Here is a 24876-nt window from a genome sequence, read left to right on the forward strand (position 1 = left end):
CGGTTGTTTAAAGCGGACCAAAAGTGGCAGGTGTGAATACACCCATAGTTTGCCCATTGGGTACACACAGTGGTACCTACAAGGGTACCTTTGGTTATCTACGTGGTATCTCTGAGGTACCTGATACTTACAGGATACTAAGAATATTTGCATGGAGTATTCTGGGTTCCTTTGGGGTACTCAGTGACAGGATTGTTTACATTGTATGTACATGGAACAACTGGTATTACAAGGTCTCGTTTTAACATTTTTCATTTATGTACTTTTATAGCTAGAATGTCTTTCTCAGAGATTTAACTGCGAATGAAAGAAATTTTTTTCCCATTATTTTATATTTATAATCAACCCTTAATGCTGTTACATACCTGCAACTGATTTAAATGTTTCAATTAAGAAACCAAGATTAATTTCATTTCTGACTCCTTTGACATAAAATTGAAATTTAGGAATAACCACTTGACAAACTCATTCTCAACACTACTACTACCACCTATTAAAAGTTGGTGACTTGCATAATAAATTTGACTGGTGACATTCTCTCCTATTAGTACCCTGTATGTGCCCTTATAAGTACAAAATACGTATGATAAAGTACTTCATAAGCATCCCGTAAGATCCCCTGTGGTTCTTCACAGATAACATATATGTACTCATTGGTTACCCTAGTAGATACTCTACAGGTATCCTACAAGTAGCCTGTATGGACCCTGTACGTCTCCCATAGATACTCCAAAGGTACCATGTAAGTAGATAGACTAGAGGTACACTGTAAGTACCTCTGTACATACCCCATATGTACCCTGTAAACAATAGGTAAGCCCCATAATTACCCCACACGTAGTGTGTAAATACACATAAGCACCCTGTAACTAACCCTTTGAGCACACTGTAACAACCATCACAGGTTACCCGTACATTGTTTCCTAGGTAGGTGCCCTTTAGTTACTCATGTAAGTACCTTTGTAAGGACGCCATAGGCATGTTAAGTGTCATAATCTGCCTGTGTTAGGCGTTTATTTATTTATTTAGTTCTATGTGCTTTCTCTGCACTGCCATGTTCTTCATTTGCTGTTATTTGAGCTCATTCACTCCCCTTGTTCATTGTTCATTCTCCACCCTACCTCAGCATTTATACTCTGTGGTTTTCATTGTTCTTTACTGGTTCCGCCTGTTTACTGCCTGTTTCATGTTTGTTGACTCCTTGATCCTGTTAACTTCCTGCCCATGTCTCACACATACCTGTGTTGTAAGTCTGTTTATTATTAAACCTTTTCATCTCCTACTACGCTCTGCATTTGGGTCCTTCCTCAGAAAAATATGACAGTTAGTACCTCATGAGCACACTGTATGTAGCCCACATGTACCCTGTAAGTGCTCCAGTAAAAGCTCTGTGCTTCCCTCATAAATATCTCAAGGTACCCTATAAGATCCCTAGAAGCAACCTGTATTTACAGGAGTTCCATTATGTCCAATTATCTATGAGTTTACTGCAAAAGTAATGTTTAATTCAAACCCTTAATTTCACAATTGAGCCAAAATGACTATCTGTTAAAAGGATCTTCATACTTGCAAAGCCTTAATTAGTGACTCCATGACAGTAATGTTATAAGTCTTCTTGGCATGAAATGGTTCAATCGAAAAGTATGAACTATTTTTAAAAAGATGGTCAGAGGCCTAAATGCTGACAGAAACCAGCCTCAGGGAAATTCTCTTCCTGCGGATGGTTAGCACAGTTAATGGTCTGTCAGTCAAACTGCCAGGCCTTAAAGCAGAGAGGCCCGGTTCTTCTCGGCCTGCGCAATTCAAGGCAGCGCAGTCAATTACATCACATTAATCAGTCCGAGTGGGAGATCTTCCTCCTGCTCCTTCGTGCAGACTAAAACGAAAAGGTTTTGGCATGACTCAGGAAGGCAGAGACATAATTGTCTCAGTGCAACTGGAGGCGATGGACTGGTCCTACATTAGAGACATTTTTGTGTGATCATTTTGGAACTTCTTCATGAGTCCAGGGTTGGAATATAAAGTTCATGATCTCAATACAAGCCTTAAGCTAATCCTCCAAGAAGAGACAATCCAAAGAAATCTCAGACTTGTGTGATGTTCATGAATTCATGGATCTGTACATCACACTACAGGCACATCAGAGATCAGAGGTAATAACGCTGACAGACAAGGTCTCGTTTCACAATCAGGAACATGCTGACCTTTATCAGGATTTACAGAGCAGCTTCAGAATGGAGGAATGTGAAAGAGACAATAACTGGGTGACAAAAGCAAGAGCCAGTCGTGTATGAAATAATGTTGTTGGATAAAAGGTATTTGATGTTGTCTTTATTAATTTCAAGTGTTTAGTACAGTTAATGGTCCATCAGTCAAACTGCCGGGCCTTAAAGCAAAGAGGCCTGGTGTTTCATGTTTCCCGGTGTCAAGTGTTTCTTTTATCTTCCACTAAGTATCACCTCTATATTGTCCCATTAAAAACTGCTCCTCTGCGCAGGGGGTTATAAGTAATACACGGGTGTAAGTACCCCACAAGCCCAAGGGAATGTCCCTCTTAGTATATGGTGGGTACCCAGTAGTTAATCCCGTAGGCACCTACTATAGTATCCCATAGGTACCCTGCAATTACTCAACTAAATTTAATACAAAGTTTATTTAAAGAATATTTTTAAAAACAGTTGACCAAAGTCAGCAAATCAATAAATTTAACAGTTTAACAGTAATTAAAATCAAAGTACAAATGACGGTATAAAGGAGGGCGAAGTGGAAACTGATTATGTTAAAAAGTAAAAATCAAATATTGGAATTTTAAAAAAATCCTTTGTTTTTTTCTTTAACAATAAGGTACATGGTTGTGGGAACTGACCAACTACATATCCTACATATCTGCAGTATTTTTATCCTTATTAATAACGAAAATGAATAATGAATGAATAATGAAATTTCACTTACCAACAATCTGAGACAGAGTGGAAGCCTCCATGTCGAGCATGATAGTGCCTTTCTCTATGCATGTGCGCAGCTCAAATAGGCTGTGTAAGGACAGCGTCGCCACATGGGGTTTACTCCAGCGTTCGCCCCCTTTTTCTACCTTTTCCTCAAACTTTATCCACCTGGACGGACAACAATATCAAAAATAGGGAATCCAATCAACTGGAAACATGCATTAAAACTGGTTACGGTGCCTTCACACTGGATTAAGACCATGATAGTTTTTAAATTTTTAAAGCAAGAACATGGATGATCTTCAAAGGGCCTTTTAGACATCCTCTACAGAGAACATGATAGAAAATGAGAGATTATTGGTGGTTTCTAGAGTCTCTAAAAGTAGAATGGGAGGCAGATCCTTTAGTTATCAGGCTCCTCTCTTGTGGAACCACCTCCCAGTTTTAGTCCATGAGGCAGACGCCCTGTCTACTTTTAAGAATAGGCTTAAAAGCTTTCTTTTTGGCAAAGCTTATGGTTAAAGTGGCTTAGGTTATACTGAACCATCTCTGTAGTCGTGCTGCTATAGGTTTGGGCTGCTGGAAGACATAATGCCCACTTTACCTCACTGTGCTACATTCTCCTACTACTCTCCAATTCTGCATTATTTGCTGTTATTTCAGCTTTTAATGTTAAATGTTCTCTCTTTCTCGTCCTAGAAGCAAAATCTGGCCTGGCTCTATGTTTAGCTGTGACACCTTCCTGGAGGGAGGCATCGGCTAAACTACTGCTGCAAACAACTTAAAGTTCTTCTTCTAAAGATGATACACTTGGCCCTGTCTTTCAGTGTTTAACCCCGTCTCTCTGCTAGACATAGATACTGGCTGAGCTTCTACTGTGACAAACTGTATGTGCTCTCTTTCATACTCTAGACTTATCAGCTTATCTGATTTGCTACATGTGTCTCCTAGTTGAAGCCACTAAAGGAGCTATGGCCATTGACTTTTAATTTTTCTTTCACATGGAAAGTACTCCTGGATCAGTGCTTCTGTGTTCTTTTTTTGTATGCTCCGTTCTCTCAAACCCGCAGTCAGATGGCCGCTCATAATGAGCCTGGTTCTGCTGGAGGTTTCTTCCTGTTAAAGGGGAGTTTTACTTTCCACCGTCGCTACATGCATGCTCAGTATAAGGATTGCTGCAAAGTCAACTCATACAAAGCAAGCAACTGACCACTGTCTCTACATGTTAATCCTGAAGGAGTGAATGTTGCAAGTCAATCTGCTAGGTTTCCTTAGATAGAAACTGTTTGAACTAATTTGAATAATAAACTAAATGTGACTGGATTGTTTGATAGTGGGAGTGTATGTAATTGACCATGAATCCCTTTGTGTGAATCGACAGTTTTTGTCGACATTTTGTTTTTGAGACATGTTGTGAATGGGCGCAAATAAACTGAACTGAACTGAACTGGATTATGATGTCAGCAAATGCTGAACCCCTCCTCAGCTTTTAACACAGTTAATTTTACCATCATGATAAACAAACTAAGGGACCTGGTTGGTATGTCGCTGTCTGCTCTAAGGTGGATGTCGTCCTACATTCCTACATATCTGGTAGACATTTTAGTGTGTCTGCAAACCAGATTATGCCTGAATGCTATGTGGAGTTCCTCAGGGCTTCGTGCTAGGACCTATTTTGTGTTTATTATATATTCTTCCTAGATAATTTACAATTTAATGATGTTTCTTGTCATGTTTTTGCCAATAATATTTAGCTAAACTGCTCTTTTAAGCCCCCTGAGTTTTACTAAATGTCCACTTTAATTAACTGCTTGGCAAACATTAAGCAGTGGTTAAATAACAACTACTTATAGCTAAACTTGGACAAAACTGAAACTTTGATTATTGCCCAAGACAGAGTAATAACAGTGTCAGACAATAAACTGCTCTTGCAGAAGCGCAGCCTCAGATATTTTGGTGCTATTTTTGATTAGACTCATTCCCTGGAGCATCATTTGAAATAGATAGTAGGAACCTCACGTCTTTCGTTTGAGGAACATCTCATAACTTAGATCAATGGTGTCAACAGGTGAACATGAGATGATGATTCATGCTTTTTCTCTACATGACTGAACTATTGTAATGGTGTGTTAACTTGTTTCAATAAGAAGGGGCTGGCTCATCTTCAGGTTGTTCTGCTGCAGTACTACAGACTCGCTCAAATGGAGGAACTCATATAACCTCTGTCGCTGCACTGGCTGCCAATCAGATCTAGGTTTTATTTTCAATTTTTCATCTTAACCTTCAGAGCTTTAGAAAGGCTACTTCTTATATTACTATTTTGAATTATACCTCTTCCTGCAGTCTGGGGTCATCAAATCAACTCTTTTTCTACTGTGATTGGACTTGGTAGATACTTTTAAAAAGCAACTAAAGACATTTTTATTCCAAGGAACCTTTAGTTAGACTTGAGCTTTTATGATTGTATTGTATTTTATTTTCTGTATTGTACATTGCTGTGCATTTTGTCGGATTACCATGAGTCTGTAAAAGCATGCAAGATAAATAAACTTTTACTTTACTTTAAAATTACTTAGCTATTATGTAAAATTAAATTAAATACATTAAATTACATTAAAAATGCTTTTAAACTGCACCAAAACCCTTGATATGTATTAAATACTAAAAGCACTAGACTTTAAAAGGGGTGTACTTTCTTTTTAACACAACTGTAAATGTAATGTCAACCATACATGACATTGAAAAATGCATATAAATTCAACACAGATTAGAGGAAGATGATAAAAACTGAATGTGTCCAACATGGATGCATTTGCACATTAAGTCTGTTGATTTACTTCATTAATTAGTTTCAATTTCTTTAATTAAAGCTAAATTGGTTCCAATTAAGCCCTGTGAAAGACTGACACCTTTTCCCAGTGACCAGTGATGAGGAAAGAAAAGGAAAAAAATATATATATAATGTTACACCAATTAAAAACACATTTTCTTAAAAACACAATTTCTTAAATCAAAAGTTCATTAACAATTCTTTTTCTAAGCGGTCTCTGTTAATCTTTTCATCTTCACTGTCTCCATTACTTTTATTTTTAAAACCAAACTAGAAACCATTTATTCCACACCTATCAGGCAGATCTATTGCTTTTTTATTGTATGTGTTTAAATCCAGCAGTGCTTTGGTTTATAAATCTCTCACTTTGCTCCTTTGTCCTTCAGAAGTAGATAGATGGCAGACTGAACTGGTACAGAGGCTTTTTTTTGGCCCGTATTGCTGCCAAACTTGCACTTGGCAGACGGGCAGCACAAACCAACGCTAGTTCAAGCTTTTATTCCCAGTTGTCCCCCGTTCCACATGCAGGGGCATTGCACAATAAGTTAATCTCTTGATGTGTTTGCAGAATAATACGTTACATTGAAAAATGTAAATTGTATCGACTAAGTGCCTCATTGTATAAAAGAACGCAAACAACATTAATGTGACACTCAGCCCTGCTGATTAGAATAATTCTAATATATACCGAGCTCTCACTCTATTTTTTCATTGAAATCACATTATAGATTCAGTTAATTTTTTTCAGAACTGCTAATGTGTATACATTTGTATTGTTTTTGGTGGTTTTATTGGCATATACCTGCATAATTTAGAATAAAACGAGAAGCTAAGCTTGACGAAAATTCATTTTAAACTCGTCTTTACTAATCTTCATGACCTGCGTTTTTTTCAATAGAATTATGGGCATTTACAAGAAACAATAAGGATTTTCTGAGAAAATAAAGTAAGAAAATTGCATTAAATCTGTAATCTAAAATTTAATAATTCCCTTTTGGGCCTTATAATAGCACAGTGTTTCACAACAAATCAATCATATTCTGATTCAAATTCAGATCCTAGGTATAATACAATGAAGGCAAATTTTAGGATACCTTTATCTTATTGGGTGCATACAATCTACTGCAGTGCTTCTAAAAATCCCTGAGTCAAGAGTGATCTGAAACCTTTATCTACAGGACACTTGGTCAGAGGTTAGAATAACAAATGGACTCATTTGGTGCCTCAAGCAGCAGCTCTGGGACCCTGTTTCCCCCTGAGAGAGCTTTCCTCATCCAGTGCTAATGATGTGTAAACAATCATCCCATCTACATCCCATCACCATAACCCAACAGGAAAGAAAAACCTGATAAGATCTTTTTTTTAATTTAAACCTTGTTCAAGACATTACCAGGAGGGTGACCTTTGATTATTTAAATGTCAAGTCAGTGGAGAAGGATTCTGGACTGCAAGAAGGACGACTTACATCTGGGACAGATGTTCTTACCTGGCCGTCTCTTTCCACTCCATCTCCTGTCCATCCACCGACAGCAACTCATCCAGCTCAGTGAAGAGCTGTGGCGGAGCAGGGCCGTCATCGTCCTCCCCTAGGATGAAACGGATCCTCTCGGCTGCTGGTGAGACTGCGGAGGACAGAAAAATACTGCGGTTCACGGGCTGGCACTGATTCCTGTTGGGCAGGGGTTTGGATGCAGGCTTCTCGTCCTCAGCTGGACTCTTCCCTTTGACCTCGGGAGTAGATGGAAGAGGAGGAATTTTAACTTCCTCTACATCCTCTTCCTTTCCCTCCTTCTCTTGATTATTGTTTTTGGACATCTTTAATATTTTAGTGACCCCCCCTTTGCTCTCTGAGTCAGCTGATCACAAAGCGGTCTGAGAATGACACAAGCCCATCCGAGTCCCACCACAGCAGCTAGACCCTCATTAAAACCTCTGCTGGAAGTGACAGCCGATCTCAGCCGCCTGCCTGTGCACTTCACAGAACAGGTAGGAGGGGGCCAATGGGGTTTAGGGGTCCCCTCCGTGACAGTGTCCCCACGGCTAGCCCCCTCTCCCTCTATGCCTCCCCTTCACTGTTCAAACAGGCCTTCACTATTGGTCCTGCTGTCTTGGCAAGCGGCCGTGAGACCCCTCATTAACAAATAAGAAATGCTGCACAAACTGGCCTATTCTCTAGCTGTGGCTTGCCTTTGCTCCTCTTTGTCTTTTCATTTGAATATTAAGAGTGTTACATAATACAAAGCCAAACACAGCTTCAGCAGGATTTATAAACTTTTAAGTGCTTTTCAGTCGATATAAATAAACAACACTATCAGACCTTATTCCAAGAAGTGCAAACTAAAATTTAAGTTTTAATGATGGACCACCAACAGTGGTTACGTAAGAGCTCATTTTGTGGTGAATAAAACTGTACATACAGTTCCCGTAAGAAGCTTGCAAACGCTCACCATGGGAATGACTTGTACTTAACAATTCTTTTGAACTGTTCTTTTTATAGGATAGAATGATAATAGCTCTTGTCTGAAAACAGCATTTTTATTACTTTGATTGTTAGTGGTATTCTGCAAATAAATGCTCAAAATGAGGACCTTTTTATTTGAAATTTGGGAGTAGAACCGAAAATGTTAATTTCACTTCAACAGATAACTATAAATATTAAAATCAGGAACAAATGTTGCCTCTATTTCTGTGTATAAATTAATAATATTAATAATAATAAGAAGAAGAATTTAAAAAGTGTTTTCATCAAAAAAATAAAAACCGTCAACAAACCTATACATAATTTTAAAAACAATTTACAGATAAAAAAAACCCAAAATGTAATAAAAGTATGACAGAAAGTAACCTAAGGCACCTAAAGTATAGAGAAAACAGTAGACAAACCAGTACAGATGCCTGTGGAACCCCATTGTTAATGGCAAGATATTCCACGGAAATGCTGTTGCAGGACAAAGAGTGATCTCTCTAACAGATAAGATCACTAAAGCACTTTACCCGAGATGCCAAATTAATTCTAAAGTCCGCCTGGTAGTATGTAGTGGTTAAAACAGTTTGGCAAAAGCAGAGAGATCCAGTAAAACTGATGCGGACTCTCAGTCTACACCCCAAAATAAATAATACGACACCAAGGGAAACACTGAACTGAAGCACAACAACAGACACCAGGAGCTGAAGTGTGCATGATGATCTATAATAATGGTAAAAAGAAAGCACAGCTCTAGAGTTTCACATGTCAGCACAAAATTGAAATGATTTGGTATCTACCATGTTCTAAACTTATTAAGAGCTAAAGAAAAAAACGTAACAGATTCCACATTGTAGTTACTCAACAAAAAACATGAAGCCAAAGTGAAGTACACTTTTACTGCTAGGATTCAGGAGGTAATAAAGCGGCTAGGAACCTCAAATTAGGTGAACCTGATTATTGATCATCATCAGTGTCACCTCTTTAAAAGCAGGAGTTTGGGCATTTTGCTGCACTGGAGAAAACAGGTCTGAGATAAGATGGATTCACATCAGCAATGACAATAGAGAAGCTATTTTTGCTGTCTATCAATGTAAGAACGGTTTTAAAGCAAATTTACCTCAAAGTCATACCAGGAAAAGCTCAGAGAAAGTGCAAGAAACCAAGGACCCTTACAGGAATCAGCATGTTAAATGTTAAGTTCATGACAGGACAGTTAGAAAAAGATTGAAGTGTGGTTTGTCTGAAAGACTAAAGATAAAAGTCTGTTTTTTTCAAAAACAATATGATAGCACATGAATGAAACATGAGACTTCTAGAACAATATGCTTTAGACTGATAGGACCAAAGTAGGAATGTTTGACCATAATGCAGCACCATGTTTGGAGAATACTAAAGACATCATATTAGTGCAAATACCTCATGCCAACTGTCAAGCATGGAGGTGGAGGGATGATGTTTTTGGCTCGTTTTACACCCACAGAGCACTGCACCCCTGGCAGTTATTTGGGTCAGCTATGAACTCCTCTGTATACCAAAGTGTTTCAGAGTCACATTTGAGGCCATCTGTCGAACAAATGAAGCTTAGCCCAAATTGCATCACAAACAGAAGTGATCCCAAACATAGCAGCAAATCTAGCAACAGAACGGCAGAAAAAGAAAACTAGAAAGATTTTGTGATGTCCAAACAAAGCCCAGACCTCAACCTGATTGAAATGATGTGCTAAGACCTTAAGAGAGCTTTTGTCTAAAACCTCCGTGACTTAAAATGATGTTGTAAAGATAGGTGGGCCTAAATTCCTCCAAAACTATGCAGGACACTGATAATGTCAAACGGTAAACAACTACTTCATATGTACATTTTGATATATATTGCTGCTAAAATGTGCGTTTGAAATTTATTCCATTTTCCCTTTTGTGAAGGTAAGAACTTTGATGTCGTACTGCAAATATTGTAAATATAATCTTTGTAAATCTTTAAACTCCCTTACCTAAAGAATCAATCAAATCAAAATCCTTAATTAATATCTTTACTCAATAGAAACATGGATATAGGGTGGGGGGGAATGCTAGCATATACTGTTGAGGCACATCTAGTGAGTCAGGCTGTCTCACTGGTATTTTAAACTGTGTGAATATAGGAAGATCTGGAATGTATATAAATATAAAACGTTTAAATACAAGTTAGAGCTGTAACTAAAACAAGTAATGCAAGAGTCCCAAATTAAGGACCGTCAGTAAATTTTCCACCCAAGCACGCTGTTTCACAGTGGTAATGGTGATAATGTTCGCTGCAACCCTGCAAGGATAAGTGGGTACAGACAATGAAGGGATGTTTAATTCAACCTGTATTATATTTCTTGAATGGAAGTGAAGCACCTGTCCTTCTCCTCTTGTGCATCTTTGTCATATTAGAACCCCAATTCCAATGAAGTTGGGATGTTGTGTAAAACATAAGTAAAAACAGAATACGATGATTTGCAAATCCAGTTCATCCTATATGCAATTGAATACACCACAAAGACAAGATATTTAATGTTCATACTGATAAACATAAAAAAATAATGAAGTTTCCAGGTGTTGTTGATATATGGCATTGCATGGTAGAGCTTTCACTTGTACTTGTAGATGTAGCAGCAAACTGTGTGAGCTGACAATGGTTTCCTGAACCCATGTGGTAATATTAATTACAGAATGATGTCGGTTTTTAATGTAGTGCCTCCAGAGGGGTCGAATGTCAATGTTGGTTTTCAGCCTTGCCACTTACGTGCAGAAATTTCTCCAGATTTTCTGAGTCGTTTCATAATATTATAGACTGCAGATGATGAAATCCCTAATTTCCTTGCAATTGTGAAACTTTTTGATTCTGTTGGACGATCTGCTCACGCAGTTCTTCACAAAGTGGTAAATGTCGCCCATCCTTGCTTGTAAATGACTGAGTCCTTCGGGGTGCTCCTTTTATACCCAATCAAGACGCTTACCTGTTTCCAATTAACCTGTTAACCTGAGGAATGATACTAACAGGAGTTTTTTTTAACATTCCTCAACTCCCAGTTTCTTTGGAACTTCAAAATGAATGAATATTTGCACACACAAAAAAACTATTACGTTTATCAGGTTGTACATTAAATATTTTGTCTTTGTGGTCTATTCAAAGGCATATAGGTTGTAGGGGATTTGCAAAGCATTGTATTCTGTTTTTATTTACTTTTTACACAACGTCCCATCTTCATTGGTGTTGGGATATTTCTACACCAAAGAATAAGAATCAGAATCAGAATCAGAGTCAGAATCAGAATCAGAAAAGCTTTATTGCCAAGTACGTTTTTGGACATACAAGGAATTTGTTTTGGCGTAGTCGGTGCAATACAATACAAATTAAACAGTATAAACATATCTACAATATAATATAAATATATGTGCACAGTTTTAAGTGAGTGAGAGTAATAAGATGCAAGAGCAATACAACAGTGCAGATGATCATTGTGCAAGTAAAGCAGGAGTCCAAGCTGAGCGTTAATGTAACGCATAGAGTTACAGGTTACAGGTGTCCTGTCAGCAAAAACGGGGGGGGGGTGGGTGAAAGGGAGAATGTCAGGGTGGTTTCCGGGCTTTGTTAACCAGGCTGGTGGCAGATGGGAAAAAACTGTTCTTGTGGCGTGAGGTTTTGGTCCGGATGGACCGCAGCCTCCTGCCAGAGGGGAGAGTCTCAAAGAGTCTGTGACCAGGGTGGGAGGGATCAGCCAGAATCTTCCCTGCCCGCTTCAGGGTCCTGGAGGTGTACAGTTCCTGGAGCGACAGTAGACTGCAGCCAATCACCTTCTCAGCAGACCGAATGACACGCTGCAGCCTGCCCTTATCCTTGGCTGTAGCAGCGGCGTACCAGATGGTGATGGAGGAGGTGAGGATGGACTCAATGATGGCTGTGTAGAAGTGCACCATCATAGTCTTTGGCAGGTTGAATTTCTTCAGCTGCCTCAGGAAGAACATCCTCTGCTGGGCTTTCTTGATGAGGGAGCTGATGTTTGGCTCCCACTTGAGATCCTGGGAGATGATGGTTCCCAGGAAGCGGAAAGATTCCACAGTGTCAATTGTGGAGTCACAGAGGGTGATGGGGGCAGGTGGGGCTGGGTTCTGCCTGAAGTCCACAACCATCTCCACTGTCTTTAGAGCGTTGAGCTCAAGGTTGTTCTGGCTGCACCAGTCCAACAGATGGGCCACCTCCCATCTGTACGCGGACTCGTCACCATCAGAGATGAGTCCGATCAGGGTGGTGTCGTCCGCAAACTTCAGAAGCTTGACAGACTGGTGACTGGAGGTGCAGCTGTTGGTGTACAAGGAGAAGAGCAGAGGAGAGAGAACACAGCCTTGGGGGGAACCGGTGCTGATGGTCAGGGAGTCAGAGACGTGCTTCCCCAGCCTCACGCGCTGCTTCCTGTCAGACAGGAAGTCAGTGATCCACCTGCAGGTGGAGTCGGGCACACTCAGCTGGGAAAGCTTCTCCTGGAGCAGAGCTGGGACGATGGTGTTGAAGGCAGAGCTGAAATCCACAAACAGGATCCTGGCATAGGTTCCTGTGGAGTCCAGGTGCCAACGCTCTCTATGAATCCAAATCACTAAAGTCTTCAAACCCTCACCATGCAGACCCTGTTATAGTGCCCATGCTATTTTGACCGTATATGTATTTAAAGCTTGTTTTAACTGTTTACTGTAATTGAGATAAGCCGCTGTAGAAGTGACTGTCAGCTGAATGTGTGCTGTTCACATGTTAATTATATCCTGTGGGATGTTATTAAACAGGTGGCTGGGGCTAAAGCTAGTTGCAGCTTGTGTAAACATGTGTGTGAGTGTGAGTGTGGGTCTGAGCGTGCTCCAGCAGACGGTTTATCATCCACCCAGTAATCTTACAGCTGCTTGTCTGGCTTGTATCTGCTGCTGTTAATGTGCTACAGAAACCCACAATGTGGGCCAATTACAATTTACTATTGGCCCACAATGCTCATTTATTGAGGAATTGAGGAATGAAAATTTTACACTTTCTTCACTTCCTGAATGATGTTGTTCTTTAAGAAATTCTAAAGAATCAATAAAAAAAAAGTTTTTGGAGAAAATGTGGTAATCACCTTAAACAAACCCCCGTCTGCAGGAGGAGGGAGCAGGCAAAGAGCAGATGCCCGTAATCAGACTGCCTTCATTGGGTCAAACGGGCTTTACCAGACCAGAAGGCAGCGTCTCTCCTCTCTGCTTCTCCTGCCCCCATTCTCCCACATCAGAACCCCAAAGCCTTATTTTATAAGTTCTGGCTGGGCTGTGTTGCAGATAATTATACCGGTGGATCATTTTATACATGAAAAAAAACATAGAAAACATCTTTGTATAATATAAACATTATTCGTATTTTGTTTATTTATGTTTTTATGTTTTGTTTATAAAATTAGCTATTAATTTATTTATGTAAGTACTGCTTTATTTATTTTTTTACTTGTAAACTTTCATGTATTCATTTATTTGTTAATTTATTTCATTGGTCCTATTTATTTTTCATATACTTAGTTACTAGAACAATGGATATATATTTTATTTATGACATTCATGCTAAAAAGATTTTTTTTTATTAATACCAATATTATTTCTTTGGATTAACAGTAAGGATTCAAAGCCTATTCTCCAGATGCTGTGTGCCAGAGCCTTTCAGCATAAAGCCAAGCTGGGAACAAGCACAGGGTTGGTGTCAATGCAATACTGTCCCACTCAGTCAGTTGCTAAGAGAAATGTGGGAGGGTGGGTGAGGAAGGTGGGCAAAAGGTTAGTCTCAGTGCACAGTGAAAGCAAAGAGGGGTGAGAGCAAGCACGAAAAGAACGGATAGAGATGAAAAATCCTCATCGTTCAAATGTAATTTCAAAGCGCTGTGCACTCTAGCCAAGAGCCATGGGCACACAAAGAGGACTTTGTCCCGGCAGCAAAGGCTCATGGGATACCAGATGAAGGAAGAATGCCTGCTGCCCGGCAGAAAGCTTAGTGTGAATGCCACTATAGGCCCGTTCAGTCCAACTCTTGATATGCATCCTACACAGATACCCACTATCTCCTCTAATCTTTTTCAAAAACATGTCAAAATATGACAAACAAGATCAAACAGCATGTCTTCTGTAGTAAAACATGCAATGATAATCCAATTTAATGAAAACTGTACAGGAAATGTTTCCCAAGCCACAAAGTCTAAAATTCAGTATGCAGGACAGCCAGTGCACAGGCAGGGAACAGGGAACAGGGATCGGGCTGAATGCAGAATGTCACCCTGGGGGAGGTTCATTCAGGGCTCAGTATTTATACCCAGGACATCCAGTTCTGGTATTTTATTGAGAAAACTGAGGTAAGCAACATCTGATGAAAATGTAACAAATACTAGGTTTTAGAAAAACACCTGAACTGAAATTAACTCTGTAGAGTCTGCAGGTACAAATACAATGTAACAACATTTTTACAGTTTTTAATTCATGATCACAAAATTATTTTAGTTAAACTAAACTAAACTTATTTTTATCTGTGGTGTCAAGTATTATGAACCCAGGCAGCAAGTAAATAGTTGAATTTTTAGATTTTTTAGAATATATGTATAGAATTTTAGAATTTGTATCTACAAAAAAATAAGACTAACATGAGAAGATAAACACTTTGATGACTAATAGCTAACAGAGGTGGTTCTGGTTAGATGGTTAAATAGCCTAAAGTGAATTGTTAAGAAAAATTGTTTTAGTTGCTAGGAAAACAAACTGAATAAAATCCGTTTAGAAATTAAATCCATTCATATTTTAACAACAAAAATGTAGGTGCCTAAGCAGAGTCCTGAGGAACACCACATTTAATATTCTAACTAATTACTACTAGGGTAAAAAACAAAACACAAATCACTGTCAGAACTAAATAAGCCTAAACTCACACCAGGAACATAAGAAATGTTTCAAAAACATAGCCCTCATTAGTTCAAATCAACAATTCACACTGGCAACGTTTGGTCAGGGGCTGAAGTCCAGCAATCTGTGCTTCCTTGGCACATTTTAGTGTGGCATCTCTAAAGCCTGTTAAAGGTATGAAACTCAACAGCGCTGCCAAACTGCATTCTTCTTTACATTCGCAACATTAAATCTATCTCAAATCTTTAACCCACTCAGAACCTATGTTCCCAAAAATCACAGGACATATCTCAGGTCTTACCATTGCAGTGGTTTAAATGAACTTTTTGACGTTTGTATGAAACAGAAGAAAGGAGTAAAGCCAAAACAACAGTATTTATTACATGGTATAACCATAAATTCTTCCTCTGTAGATTTTGTAGTTAAGTCCTTCCATACATCTACCCAACAGGTCCAGGAAGGAACTCCAGATATTTGAGACCTTCTCCAGAGGTGTTCCCAATGGGATTTTTAGAAGGGATAAGGAGTTCTGGAAAAAGGAAAGCGTCCAGGATGTATCCTGTTCAGTTCCCTATATGACCCCCAACTGACTCTTTTCTATTCAAAGCTTCCTCCGAGTTCCCCTTAGATGACAGAGATCCTCATCTTAACTATAAAGGGAGTAACTCATTAGTACAGGTTAATCAAAAATTACCCATATTACTTTCTAATAAACCGCCAGTACCGGCAGGATCAGGTCAGCAGCCGATACTCCAAGGCGTAGCACCCAGCCATCCTTTCAAATATGTTTATAAGTACCAAAGCTTCTCATTAAAACTGTCCATGACTGATGTCCATTCATTTCCTCTTTCTCGGCATGTCATGTACAATGTGTGTTAAAGGCATCAATAGAGGCAAAGAAATGAGTCCTCCCGATGTGCTTTAGCGTTAAGGTGGAGCCAAGCCACCCTACGAAGAAACGTAATTTTTACTGCATGGATCCAGGATCCCTTTCTTTCCATCATGATCCATATTTTATGATAATAGGTGAAAGTAGGAACACAGATGGAGCAGAAAATCGACCTCAATATTTCAGCTCAGCTTTTTCTTCACCACAACTGAGTGGAGTATCAGTCAAGAGAGAAGTCAGTTAAAAACTGAAGAAGCTACAGGAAGAACCCTAAATGTGCACCTACCAAAAATGTCAAGGTTAGGTGAAGCTGGGAAGGGCAAGGAGTCATCCATCCATCCATCTATCCATTCATCAGAAGCAGAATCAGAATCAGAATCAGCTTTATTGCCAAGTTCATGCATACAAACAAGGAATTTGACTCCGGTACACTTTGCTCTTTTGTTCTGTTTTTGCATTACAGAATATACAAATCTACAATTTACAATGTACAATATACACATATCTAATAGAAAAGGTGCATTTGCAACATCTGTATGCTGTTGTTCTGTACTCTATTGAATGTTCAACAGAGAAACAGCCTGGGGGAAGAAACTGTCTCTGTGGCGGCTGGTTTTAGTAAACAGTGATCTGTAGCGGCGGCCTGAAGGTAAAGCTCTAAACAGTTTATGTGCAGGGTGTGTGGGGTCTGCAGAGATTTTGGCAGCTCTTTTCTTGACCCTAGACCTGTATAAGTCCTGGATGGAGGGAAGGTCAGCCCTGATTATTCTCTCTGCAGTCCTGATTATTCGTTGCAGTCTGGACCTGTCCTGTTTTGTGGATGAGCCAAACCACACTGAGATGGATGAAGACAGGACAGACTGAATGATGGCAGTGTAGAAGATGACCAGCAGCTCCTGTGGAAGGTTGAACTTCTTGAGTTGCCTCAGGAAGTACAGTCTCTGCTGGGCCTTCTTTCGAACAGTGTCTATGTGCGAAGACCATCTCAGGTCCTCAGAGATGGTGGTTCCTAAGAACCTGAAGTGGTCCACAGCCGACACAGTGTTGTTGAGGATGGTGAGGGGGGTGTATGGGGGTGGTGTTCTCCGAATGTCCACCACCATTTCAACAGTCTTGAGTGGGTTCAGTTCAAGGTAGTTCTGACCGCACCAGTGTACCAGCCGATCCACCTGCTGTCTGTATGCAGACTCATCACCGTCCTGGATCAGTCCAATGACAGTGGTGTTGTCTGCAAACTTAAGGAGTTTCACGGACGAGTCTGATGAGGTGCAGTCATTTGTGTACAGAGAGAAGAGGATTGGGGATAGAACACATCCCTGGGGGGCACCAGTACTTATTGATCTGGATCGGGAGAAGATGCTCCCCAGTCTCACCTGCTGCTGTCGGTCCGTCAGGAAGCTTTTGATCTACTGACAGGTGGAGGCTGGGACGTTGAGCTGTGTGAGCTTCTAGTGGAGGATGTCTGGTATGATAGTGTTGACGGCCGAGCTGAAGTCTACAAACAGGATCCTAGCGTACGTCCCTGGATGGTCGAGGTGTCGCAGGATGAAATGTAGACCTAAGTTAACAGCATCATGTACCGAGCTGTTTGCTCGGTAAGCAAACTGCAGGGGGTCCAGCAGGGGGCCTGTGATGTCTTTCAGGTGCTTCAACACCAGCAGCTCAAAGGACTTCATGATCACAGCCGTCAGGGCTACAGGCATGTAGTTATTTAATCCTACGATGGTGGGTTTCTTGGGCACCGGGATGATGGTGGATCGTTTGAGGCAGGAGGGGACCTCACATTTCTCCAGTGATTTGTTGAAGATCCTTGTGAAGATCGGAGCAAGTTGATGTGTGCAGGCTTTCAGACATGATGGGGAGACGTTATCAGGTCCTCCAGCTTTCTTTGTTTTCATGCGCTGAAAGAGCCTGTTTACATCTTCCTCGGAGATCTTTAGTGCAGGCAGAGGATCTGATGGTGAGGGGTTGGTAGCTTTATGGGAGGAATTTGTTCCTGAATGGGATGTGGAGGAGATGATTTGAGGTGTGAATGGCTTCTTGTCATGTCTGCAGTAGAAGCCATTCAGACGGTTGGCCAGGAGACGACTCTGTTCAGGATGGGTGGAGGGGCTCTTGTAGGCAGTCAGGTTTTTCAGACCAGTCCATACAGCTGAAGTGTCACCAGTAGAAAGGCTGTTCTTAAGCTTCTCACTGTAGCTTCTCTTAGCTGCTTTGATCTCTTTTGTTAGTTTGTTCCTGGCCTGCCTGTACCGCGCCCAATCTCCACTGCTGTGAGCTTCTTCCTTTTCCCTGCGCAGATTCCTGAGGTGTGGAGTAAACCATGGCTTATTGTTCCCAAAGGTGCAGAAGGTCTTGGTCTGCACACACATGTCCTCACAGAAACTGATGTATGATGTCACCACATCAGTTAGTTGATTTAAGTCAGTGGCTGAAGTTTCAAAAACAGTCCAGTCTGTGCATTCAAAGCAGGCCTGTAGCGTCTGCTTTGATTCCTCAGTCCACTTCTTAACAGTGTGAACCTTGGGTTTGGAAGCTCTTAGTTTCTGTCTGTAGGTTGGGATGAGGTGGATTAGATAATGATCTGAAAAACCCAGAGCAGCCCTGGTAACCGCATGATATGAGTCCTTTAAAGCTGTGTAACAATGGTCCAGTGTGTTTTTGTCTCTGGTGGGACACTTAATATGCTGTCTGTATTTGGGGAGTTTATTGGAGAGGTTTGCTCTCTTAAAATCTCCCAGTATTATGATGAAAGAGTCCGTGTATTTTTTCTCCACGTCTGTAATCAGCTCAGCAAGATGTTTTTCCGTGGCAGAAGTGCAGCCATGCGGTGGAAAATATGAGCCGATTATTATAAACGAGGAAAACTCTCTCGGTGAGTAAAACGGCTTACAGATTATGGAAAATGACTCCAGATCCGGGCTACATGTTTGTCCAGCACTTTTACGTCTCTGCACCAACCTTCATTTATATAAAAGCAGATTCCGCCACCTCGCTTCTTCCCCGATAGCTCCGCGCTGCGATCCGCTCTGATCAGCTGGAAATCCGGCAACAGCAATGAAAAAAGCTTTACCAGCGCGCCAGCATGTTTTCCCCTCCACCGTTTTCGGCGCAAAATCCCATATAGAGCCGCAGCTCCGCTTGCCAGGAGCTCATCCATTCATACGTATCCTTGAAGGGTCATGGGGGGCCTGGTGCCTATCTCTAGCAGTCATTGGATGAGAAGCAGGTTTTGGTCACTTTTAACTAATACTTTTGGTTGTTTGATGCCAGAAGTAAAGTTAAACAGGAATCTTCTGTAAACATGTAATAAGAAAAAGTAAACCTAGAGACAAAGATGTTTAGGAAAATTATGATTTTTTTTTAAACATATTTAACAGTTGAACTCTTTTTACATGTTTTATTAAATATGAACCACAATGCAAACATTTTTCAAAAATAAATATATAGAGTATTCAAGATTAATTGTATCTTGCTTTGCAAACATGTTTATGGTGGTTTTTTCTATTGTTGTGTAAAAAACAGTTTCTAAGCTTAATTTCATAAATGTGACTCTTCATAAATCCCAAGATCTCTCTCCCAACAAACTAACCTGGACATAAAAGTGGAAGTTTGACCTGAAAAAGGAAAAAAAAAAATCATCTGCCTTTTGGAAATTAAACCCATTTCAGTCCAAGCAAAAGTATCTAAGTAATCCACTTTGAGGGAACATTTGATCCTTGTAGAAAAAAAATGGGGAAAGGGTTTGAAAAAGAACATGCTCATCAAAACGAGGAGGGGTCAAATAGCTGCGTGGTGGAAACGCATGTAACCCTGCAGCCACCATCTGACTAAACAAGAGGATTTGAGTCCAGACAGACACGGGCCTTCCCTTGAGGGCAGCTATGTTTCCCAGGGAGAGTAAGATGGAGTGAATGACAGCAGGACATAAGGTATACCGCGAGCCGCGCCGTTTCCTGCATGCATGACAGATGGTTGCAGATTTGAGTTGGAGCTGTTCAAACATTTAAACAGAGACCTGGCTCAGTAAAAGTTAGCTTTTTAATTTTCGCCGTCATTAAAATTCAGGCCTTAAATAAAAAAAAAATAAAAAAAAATCAATGGTAATCTTTGCCAAGGCTTTCATATCTGTTTATATTTTTCATCTTATAGTCACAGACCTCAATGTATTTTAGTGGGATTTTATGTGATAAACCAGCAAATTAGAGGAGAATTGTGAAGTGAAAGGAAAATTATACATGGTTTTCAACAGATTTTACAAATTAAAAAACTAAAAACTGTGGTGTGCATTTGTATTTAGTCCCCCTGACTCGATCATTTGTAGAACCACCTTTTGTTGTAATTACAGTTGAAAGTTTTTTGGGAAACCTCTCCACCAGCTTTAAGAGATTTGCCCATTCTTGTTTCAAAATAGCCTGATTTCAGTCAGACTGGATGGAGAGCATCCAGCTATCCATTCATCCATCCATCCATGCATGCTGTGAGTGTTAGTTATGAGTAAATGTATCCAGTTCCTCTCCACCTCTGCTCATACCAGACCCCATCGCTGCGTAAACATATCCTGGAAATGTACCAGTTAGATAACTTAAAAACTACATTTAAACTTCTTTGAACACACCAACAGTGCACTTACTATACAGCATAAATGAGTATGCAGAAGTCTGATTACATGACAAAACAAATAAACAATTAGATCTTACACAATACTGTTTGTTGTGGTTTTTCTATATGTATTTCATGGATTCATTCCTTTCATGGCGGTTTTTACGACGTTTTATTTTCTATTAAACCAGCACCAGCAGGCAGCCCGAGTGTTGACTGCTAACAATACGTCAGAGTCCACAGTCTCATGCCAACATTGTCGCCTTTTCCATGAATGGATGATTAATATTGTTGCTGTAAACAAGCTGAGGTGTTGTGGCTTCACAATCCTTGCTCAGCAGTCTGACTTCAGAAAGAGATATTTCAGGAATTAAACATGGCTCCTCTTCTCTTTGACAAATGTACTTCTTCTTTAGAACTCTAAAAAAGCTACAATTTTAAAATACAAACATCATCCTCAGTGTGTCTTTTTTTAAATGTTATACTTATGGCAATGATGTTTTAATATTTGTTGGCTTTAGAGTTATTTGCGATGGTTAATCTAAACAATGTCACTGCAAGCGTTTGCAGCCCAAAACAGATTTTGTCCCAGGAAAAGTAAGTTGAAAACTTCTATTCTATAAAAATCTGTTATTTCAATTTATTCATCTCTGCATCTAGTGTGTAGATACACTGGGGAAAGATGGTTTGTGCCACTTATGGTGTATCTTTTTTTTGAAAATATTAGCTGTAGTTTTGTTAAAACACAATCAGCTGTCCAGACAGAGAAATAACTGCAGTCTCACAGACAAAATAAATGTGAAAAAAGACACCTGTGATCTAAGGTGTCTACAAGTCAGAGTTGTGGTAACCTGCTCCACAAGACACATCTTTAGGACACATTTCTGACAGTTTCTGCATCATTTTGAGACATTTTTCTATCTGCTTTTAGTTTCAGATAAAGGTGACTCATCCAGCTGGCTCGCAGTGTTTCATTGCCATTTGACATGCATTACTTTTCTTTATATTTAACTTAGTTATATAAGAATTTCTGAATGAAAATGTTAAGCAGATAAAACACATCTGCCACTTAACCACATACTTAAACAAATGAAATATAGAAAAGCGTGGAGGCTGCCAGTCAATCTCTATGCTTTTAAACTTGGTTTTCAAAGGGCTGGAAAATTGTTTTACTGAGGCATTCATCTGTTAAGATTTCACCCTTTGCAGTTTCATTTCAAAGAGTGAAATATAAATGAGAAACACCTACAACAGCTTCAGCGGACAATCTTATGACCTTTAGCATTAAGTTTTATTTCTCCAAGAAACGTTATTTGCCAGGAAGACCAAGATGATCAACTAGAATACTTTGTATATTCTTACGATTACTGTCAAATAGCCTAAACATATGGTGACATACAGTCCTGCGCAGTTCTACTCCTGCCACTCCAACTTTGTAGCAGTATCACATGCTCCGTACCAGTGTAGAGTATTTCAAGCACCGGCAGCTGGAGCATAAGGTCGTAACAACTGTTACAAATTCCTTTAAAGTAGTTAGCTCAAAAACAACTAGCAAATTTCAATGGTTTTCAAACACCCTCATATTGAGTAGAATGTCTTTCCAAGATCCATACTCTGACTTTTAAGACAAAACTGAACACACTAACAGTACTTACTGCTCATAACTACTCCACACAACCCCACGTAAAAATACCAACCTATCCTTATAACTCTAATGTTCTCTAAAACCGCATTTCTATCCAAGAAATTACCAGACTGAATCCAAATCTCATTGTTTATAATGAAGAAAGAAATGTGATACAGATCACTGGCTCGCAGGATTTTTTTCAACCTTCCAACCCTCAAAATACCAGCAAAGAGATTTACTGCCCTGATTAGTACTGTTGGAAGTAATCAAACATTGATAACAAGCCAATTTAACAAGGGCAACATTACAGCACTGATAACCTAATAAGATTTACATATAAATTGTCACGCAGCAGGACATAACTGAGCTATTTCTGGCCACTGAGTGGACTCAGCAACTTTGTTGGGGGCCACAGGATGTTACGGGGGCATTTCTCTGGAAAAGAGAGCAGCCTTCAGCAGAGAGAGGCATGAAATCTAATCAGCACTGACATGGAGTCCATCGGAACTTACTGAGAGGTCTGAGGATGCTGTTGCTGGCCTCATCGTTGTTTTCTGTGTCCGACTTGTCAAACACATTTGCCGTCAACCTCTCCTTTCTGTCCTTGCGGCCGGTTCTCCGGCGGTGGCGCCTCCGACGCCGAGAGCTCTCGGGAAGACGCACTCCAATGTAAATGGTGTGGTGACCTGCAAAAGGCAGAAAATGAAAATCATGATCTCAGAAAAATTCAGACTGAAATAAATATGCAATGATAGGCTTCACATCTGTCTTGTTGTTCCTTTTGGACATCACAACATATTCAGGGTAAATAAAAGCCTAGCATGACCATTACGAGATGAGGAGGGAGTAAAAAAACAAAACAATACATGCACAAACCACCACTTCACACCGAAGACTCAAACAGTCGAGCAGGGAAATAGAGGTGGCAGTACCCTGTGAAAACAAATGCTCTGACAGAAAAAGAAGTATCACATAACAGCGAAGGCGCCATGACTGTCTGCATGACTACTCCCTCCTATATATGATGATACACTAACAAAGAGAATGTGCATTTTTATATATGGTTATGTTGCATTTTGAGTCTCCATTGAAGCTGACTGAGCTGCCAAATTCAACATAAGCTAAATAAATACATATATAACATGATGAAGTCATTAGCATTTAGGTAAACTATCTGTGAATTTATTAATTGCATCAGTCACATTTGGATGTATTAAAAAAGATTTTGCTGAAAGGATATCGTTTGTTTTTCAAACTTAGACAGTTATATTGGAGTTAAATTCTAATAAATGACTCTAAGAAATTCTAATAAAGCTCTCAAGTTAGCAGCTTTCCACAACCGGACACAACTCAAACTTAAACTCTCCAAGCAGGGGAAACAAATGCTATATTTAATATTTTAACACCACGTCACATATAAATGTATGGAAGCAAATCGTAATGAAAAAGCATTTTCAGAAATGATTTTTCATTTTAAGAATGTGGCTGCATTATTTGACCCATAAATAAAATTAGTAATCAATCATCCTATTTGCATTTTCTTCTTCACGACTGCACATTTTACGAGCAACTATTCTGAATTGTCACTCACAGAAAATTACAAATAAATGCTTAAAAACACGCTGGATGTCCCAGGCCATAAGGCTGCCACGAGGATGCCACACCCTGCCACCAGAACTGCCAGTTCTACCTGCCACTGCCACAAATTGAGCTCGGCCCTGCTGCAATTCAATCAATTTCTTGGCACATTTGCAATGTAATGCAATGCAGACGTGCACAGCGCCCCCTACCGAATAAGATGGGTAGCTCGGTCAGCAGGGAGCTGAGGAACAGCAGCTGCTGACGTCACTCTGCTGCGCCCGCAGCTTGGAATGCTTTTTCGTTTTCGAGTTCTGGGCAGTACTTTGCGGGCAGACCACGAAAATGAAAAAGCAATGTCTGCTTTGTTTTCTTTTTGATTATGGCATAAAATGTGCAGTCATGAAGAAGAAAATGCAAATGCAAATAGGATGATTGATTACTAATTTTATTTATGGGTCAAATAAAGCAGCCACATTCTTAAAATGAAAAAGCATTTCTGAAAATGCTTTTTCATTTGAAAAATGGTAACGATTTGCTTCCATATAAATGAGCCAGTTGTTAACAAAGCCACAATTTTCTTACCTGCACTACAGTCATATTCAATAAATTAGAATTGCCGTTCCAATGAGGCTCGTTCATCAGAATAAAAGCACTTTTGGAAAATAACCTTTAAGCAGGTATTGAACATACTTTTAATTAATCCCCCTTTTGATTAAGCATTAAAAGTGTTTTTATTAGTCTGATGTAATATTTTAATCTTAAAGTCATGTTTTTTATTAGCTGTAAGCAGAAAATTATCATTAACAGTAAATAAAGGCTTGAATACATCAGTCTGTTTAATTAATCTCTGAAGTGTGTTTTACTTAGTAAACTGAGTTACTATAATAAGTTAACTTTTAAATAATATTCTAATTTATTAATTATCACTGTAATGCTATGCTTAGAAAATGACTGACTGACTGTCTTGCTATGCTAAGTGCTAATCCTGCCGTGAATCCTATGTGCCCTGACCTGATGCAACAA

General features: G+C 39.7%; 1 protein-coding gene across 3 annotated transcripts in view; it reads right to left on the reverse strand.

Annotated features, from left to right (window-relative positions):
* slc4a4a (solute carrier family 4 member 4a) overlaps nt 1–24876 on the reverse strand; it is an 85666-nt gene that overhangs the window by 39356 nt on the left and 21434 nt on the right. For all 3 annotated transcript variants that reach the window (XM_047382226.1, XM_047382228.1, XM_047382227.1), the window contains exons 4-6: nt 22785–22958; nt 7262–7397; nt 2953–3113 (exon numbers count right to left, since the gene is read on the reverse strand). In XM_047382226.1, coding sequence (XP_047238182.1) covers nt 2953–3113; nt 7262–7397; nt 22785–22958 — 471 coding nt within the window. The remainder of the gene's footprint in view (nt 1–2952; nt 3114–7261; nt 7398–22784; nt 22959–24876) is intronic.

This window comes from Girardinichthys multiradiatus, chromosome 12, assembly GCF_021462225.1.
Source record: "Girardinichthys multiradiatus isolate DD_20200921_A chromosome 12, DD_fGirMul_XY1, whole genome shotgun sequence".
Lineage (NCBI taxonomy): Eukaryota > Metazoa > Chordata > Actinopteri > Cyprinodontiformes > Goodeidae > Girardinichthys > Girardinichthys multiradiatus.